The sequence below is a fragment of the Plasmodium gaboni genome, chromosome 13, assembly GCF_001602025.1.
Source record: "Plasmodium gaboni strain SY75 chromosome 13, whole genome shotgun sequence".
NCBI classification, from domain to species: Eukaryota; Apicomplexa; class Aconoidasida; order Haemosporida; family Plasmodiidae; genus Plasmodium; species Plasmodium gaboni.
The window spans coordinates 665,737-672,209 of NC_031493.1; the positions used below are offsets into that span (position 1 = coordinate 665,737).

Consider the following 6,473-nt stretch of genomic DNA (forward strand, 5'->3'; position numbering starts at 1 on the left):
AAAAAAAAAAAAAATTAATATATATATAAAAATTTATTTATTAAAAAAAAAATAATTATATTATAAATAATATTTATTATTAAATTTTTTTATTATTTTAAATATATATAAATATTTTTTTTTTTTTTTTTTTATAAAAATTTAAAAAAAAACCACCAAAAAAAAAAAAAAAAAAAAAAAAAAAAAAAAAAAAAAAAAAAAAAAATTTATATTAATATATATATTTTTCGCTAAAAATTAAAACATCAACGAAGAATATTAATACTAAAAACTATGGAGTGAATAAAAACATTTTAAATAATATTATATTTACAAGAAAACATTTAAATATATAAATATATATATATATATATATATATATATATATATAAACTAAATATTAATTATCAAATATGAAACTTCATAATTTACAAAGTTACAAATATTAATAATATAAATAATATATTATATATTACTTTTTTTTTTTTTTTTTTTTTTTTTTTTTTGTTCTAAAAAAAAAGTTCATTATATAAAAAATAATGCATAAGTTTAAAGCAAGAACCTTTCATATGAAAATAATATGAACACTTTGTAAAATATATATAATATATATATATATATATATATATATGTATAATTATATTTTATATATATTTTTAATATCACATGAATTAAAACAAATTTTGTACTATTTAAAATATTACATATATATATATATATATAATACTGTACAAAATAATATTTGTTATAATAATAAAAAAATTAAAAACATGTCCTTCATAAAAAATCTTTTTGTAACATTATATATATGACTTATCGTTTTACAATATTTTATATATTATTACAACATTTTATTTCAGAAATTCTCATTTTTAATATTTCAAATGTAATATAGATATAAAAAGTACATTATATATATACATAAACATGCTAATAAAAAAAATAATACCCAAAAAATTTTATTTAAATTGGCTTATAAAAAATTTTATAAAAATATAATATTATACATAATTATATATATAATAATATATCCATTATTAATTAATTAATAATAATATTATATATTATTATATTATGTATTTATATATATATTATATACACAGTACTACAAAACTTATTAGTTTATAATATATATAATATTATATATATTCATAAAAATATATATATTTACTTATATATTTTTATATACTAAAAATAACATTTTAATATGACAATTATTTTATCTTTTTAATCTAATAATTATTACATATATATATTATATATATATACAATTATAAAAAAAAAAAAAAAAAAAAAAATATATATATATATATAAATATATATCTTTGAAACACCATTATTTTTATATAAAAATTTACTCAATTTTAAAAAACTCTTTCATAAATTAATATCAGAAAAAAAATATATATTATTTATATACTTTTAATAATATGATTGTAAATATAACATAATAAAAATAAAAATCAATAAAAAAAAAAGAAAAGAGAAAAAAAATGTAATATATAATAATAAGAACCTAAGAAAAGATAAATTTAAAAATTTTTCTATAAAATCAAATAAAAAAAAAAACCACCAAAAAAAAAAAAAAAAAAAAAAAATTTAGTTATCTAAATATATGTAATATATATATTATTATTGTAATATATATGTATAATTTATTAATAATATTTTGACCTTATAATATTAAACCTTAATCCTTTTTGACAACACCACATTATAAATATATATATATATATATATATATATATATATATATATATTATAACATTATTTATATATATTATTATTATGGTACATATTATAATATAAAAAATTATATATATATATATATATATATATATAATATTTATATATACATGTTATATATATATATATATATATATATATATATAATATTTGGAATAAAATAATAATATTTGAACATAAAAATAAAAATTTAAAATAAATAAAAAAAAAAAAAAATCTCTATATATATTTTTCTAAAAAGGTATGTTATTTTTTTATATTAATTTAAAAATTTTGATTTTTTTTTTTTTCTTTTTGAAACGTTATATTATTAAAGTTATATAAAAAGAACAAAACTAATATGAGAAGTACATATTTTATAAATAAAAATATATAAATAAAAAAAATTATAAAATAATGGATATTGTAATAATTTTTTTTACAATTGTTCAAAGGCATATATTTTATAATAATTATTATATATTGTTAAAATATATAAACAACAACCAATCGATTTTTATGTTCAAAAATAAGACATAATATAAAATTATATAGGGAAATAATAAACATGGTTTTGAATTATACATATATAATATTATATTTTTATTAATTTTTATAAAATATGAATACTCAAAAATATAAATATATATATATATATATATATATATATATATATGTAATATATATTTATATTTATTTATATATCTGTTCCTCATCTATATTATATATTTGTAACCACACTCAAAAATATATATATATATATATATATATATATATATATATAATATTCCAAATTGAATTATTATTTCACGTAAAGTGTTTTCTAAATTTTGTTCTAATATAAAGTTTATTTATTCATTTTTTTTTTTTTTATTTATTTTCCTTTTTTTGGCTAGTTACACCTGTACGGTATTATATTGTCTTGTATTGTATATTTTCTTTTTTTTTTTTTTTCTAGCTACTTTAAAATTGTAGCTATTTTTAAAAAGCATTTTTATATATTCCGTCTATTTTTCATCTGAACAAGCAATAATATAAAAGTTCAATGTGTGTATGTTTTTTTTTTTTTTTTTATGAACTAGTAAAAGAGATATATAATATAAATATATTTATGTATTCATTATAATTAAAAAAATTAATTTAATATATTCACCTTCCTATAAATTCATTCTGATTTTACCAAAAAAAAATAAAATAAAATAAAATATTTGTTGGCATAGGTCCTTATTAATTTATTTTATATTATTTCATTATATCTTTTTTATACAATAAAATTCCACTTTATTTGTTACATTATAAACACATCATATATATATATATATATATATATATATATATATATATATAATGCGTCGCTTACCCAACCGTTCTTGTAATCAATATTGTTGTGTTGATTCAATGAATTGTTTAAATAACCATAATGATATTCTTCTAAATGGTACGTGCTCCAAATGTTGTAATATAGAACATATTTTGAATATGCATACAAATGAATTACATCGTTCATACGATGAACATAAATGTAATGTTTGTGCATTAAATAGTGACAACCTAAGACATAAAAGGACTGAACAAATCAGTGATTACACATATATTAATAACATAAGTTATTCAAATGATATAATTAATTCAGACAATAAAATTAAAATCAATCTATGTAACGAAAATTTTGATTCAAATAAATTTTCTATGGATAAAAATATAATTAAATATAATGATGATTGTAATGTGGCTTCTTTCTTAAATTCGTCCTTATGTACCAAAAAAAATATTAAGCTCCAAGAATTGGAATGTCTTCAAAAAAAATATAATAATGCAGAGAACTTATATGATAAAAATAAAAGAATATATCCTATAAAGAATTTAAAGAGGAATAATGAAATGTCATATATTAATAATTCAAATAATTCAAATATAAAATGGTTACATGAACATGGTGACAATACTTACTGCTTTAATAAACATGGATGTTATGAAATGAATACACAAAAAATATTAACAGGTAGATATGATGAGAAGGATAATTTAAATATAAGTAAAAAAAAAGAAAAATGTCTATCCACTAATCATGTAATAAATAGTCCATTGGAAATATTTCACAATAACAAAAACTCAAATAATAAATTAACAGAAAAAATAAACCATTTCGAAATAAAACCAAAGAAAACAGATGATATTATAATCCCAATCATAAATAATAATGTAATAACAAATTATAGGAATCAAAGAAAGGAAAAAGATAATAAGTCACCATATGAAAAAATAAAAGAAAGAAGTAGTAGCGAAATTGAATATAACCAAATAAATGATATTTGTCCATATGATAAAAAATTAAAAAGGTACTCATTAAATGATATACAAAAAGGAAAAGTTGAGATACCAGAAATTATATTTAAAAAATTACCCATTCATAAAAGTACAGATAATCTAATTGAATCATACAAAAATAATAAAAAACTTTTAAAATTTATGGAAGATTGTAATAAATCTACTAGTCTTATATTAAAATATCCTGAAATACAAAAAAAAGGAAAACATAAAAAACAACAAAAGACATATAAATTACCTTTTGAATATTCATCATTTATTAGTAATAAAATAGGATCTACTATTATATATGAAGACAAATTTGATAGAAAAAATTATCATCCTCATGTGAAAAATTTACACATGGGTAAACAATTTGAAAAACATGTTTTTAATATATTAAAGAATAAAAAATTAATTGGAAAAAAATTATTTAGTAAAAGTAATAAATATAAAATGTATAAATATAATAATCAGAATGGTTTTTGGATTAGTAATATTGACAAAGAACGTTTAGTATGTCCAGAAAAAAATGATTCTTATATTACAGAATTAATTTATATAAAAAATGATAATTATGATCAACAAATGGATATATTAAAAAAATGTGAAGATTATGATAATATCATTCCACCTATAGAACAATTTTATAAAAATAATAACTTTTATTATTTTCTACAAAAGGAAAAAATATATACAGGTAGTATACAACCACTCATAGCAACAATAATGAAAAGATATGACTTAAAGGATGGGCATACAGAAAAAAAATTTTCTTCACCCCAAGATATAACCACAGGAGCTTAATCATATAAATATGTAAAATATAAAATATAAAATATAAAATATATATATATATATATATTTTATTTTATTTTTAAAAAAAAAAAAAAAAAATTGTCGTACTGTACACATATTTTAAAATGTATTCAATATAATATAGATATTTATAATTATTATTTTATTTTTAATCAACTAATACTTTAATATAACATTTTGGTTTAATATAAAAAAATTGTTTTCTCTTAAAATTTATCAAAAAAATAAAATATATATATATATATATATATATTATGTATATATAATAATTGAAATAGATTAAACGTACTATTTCATTTTTTATATACATTATATGTAATATGCATGTAGAGAATATAAAATATATAAGGATATGTTATATTTTATTTATTTATTAAATCTTTTAAATTATGTATGCCTTTTCAAAATTGAATTATTAAAAAAATATTTTATTTGGAAAGAACGATACAATTTTAAAAAATACATACAATATGTATAATATATATGATACAATATTAATAAAAAATATATAGTAATAAATTAAAAAAATGTTTATATTATTATATATATATATATATTTTTTTTTTGAGCATTTCCAATAAAAATATAGAACTGATTAAATTAAGAAGAATATATAAATATATATATATATTTTAAAAATACGGTATATATTTCATTAAATTAATAATAAAATACATTCAACAAGTGTAAATAAATACTGAAAAAAAAAAAAAAAATAATAAATAAATAAAATATTAGGGCTACACGTGAAACATACACACATTTATATATATATATTATATATATATATATGTGTATATTTATTTATTAATTTATTTATTTTTATATTATTATTTTATTTTATCTTCCCAAATAAATATATAAATGTAAAGTTTTGATTTTTATGTAATATATAATATATTTTGATTAAGCCTTATTGATTATATTAAAATATATATATATATTATATTTACATTTACATTTAATTAAAATTATTTGGAATTCTATATTTTGTAGAAAATAATTTAAAAACAGAAATACAATAATTAATTATTAAATAATATACTGATATGTTATTTTTTTTTTTTTTTTTTTTTTTATATGATTTTTTCCGTTAGTAAACAAAAAAAAAAAAAAAAAGTTAAATTGTATATTATATTAAATTATATATAAATATAATACTATTATAATATATATATATATATATATTAAATCCGTATCATGACATATGTATATTTTATTTTTTGATGTATCTTCTACATATTTATATTGATATAACTAAAGTATATAAAAAATAAGTTCCTACATATTGTGTGTGTTGAATAAATATATTTTATATGTATTAAATATTTTCCACACAAAATAACAAAAAAAAAAAAAAAAAATATATATATATATATATATATTAATTTAACCTTTTTTTTTTTTTTTTTTTTTTTTTTTTCTTTAATATTATATATATATATATATTTTTTTTTTTTTTTTTTTTTTTTTTTTTTTTTTTTTTTTTTTTTTTTTTTTTTTTTTTTTTTTTTTTTTTAAAATTTATATAATTTTAAAAATATATTTTTTTTTTTTTTTTTTTTTTTTTTTTTTTTTTTTTTTTTTTTTTTTTTTTTTTTTTTTTTTATAAAAATTAAAATTTATTTATATTTATATTTTTT

General features: G+C 13.7%; 1 protein-coding gene across 1 annotated transcript; it reads left to right on the forward strand.

The window, feature by feature from the left end:
- Window positions 1-3,051: 3,051 nt before the first annotated feature.
- On the forward strand, window positions 3,052-4,818 carry PGSY75_1318900 (hypothetical protein; the record flags this gene model as incomplete). The annotated part of the gene is made up of 1 exon (XM_018787253.1): window positions 3,052-4,818. One exon carries the CDS (start codon window positions 3,052-3,054, stop codon window positions 4,816-4,818), a length of 1,767 nt encoding a protein of 588 aa, XP_018639995.1.
- Between the last annotated feature and the right edge of the window lie 1,655 nt (window positions 4,819-6,473).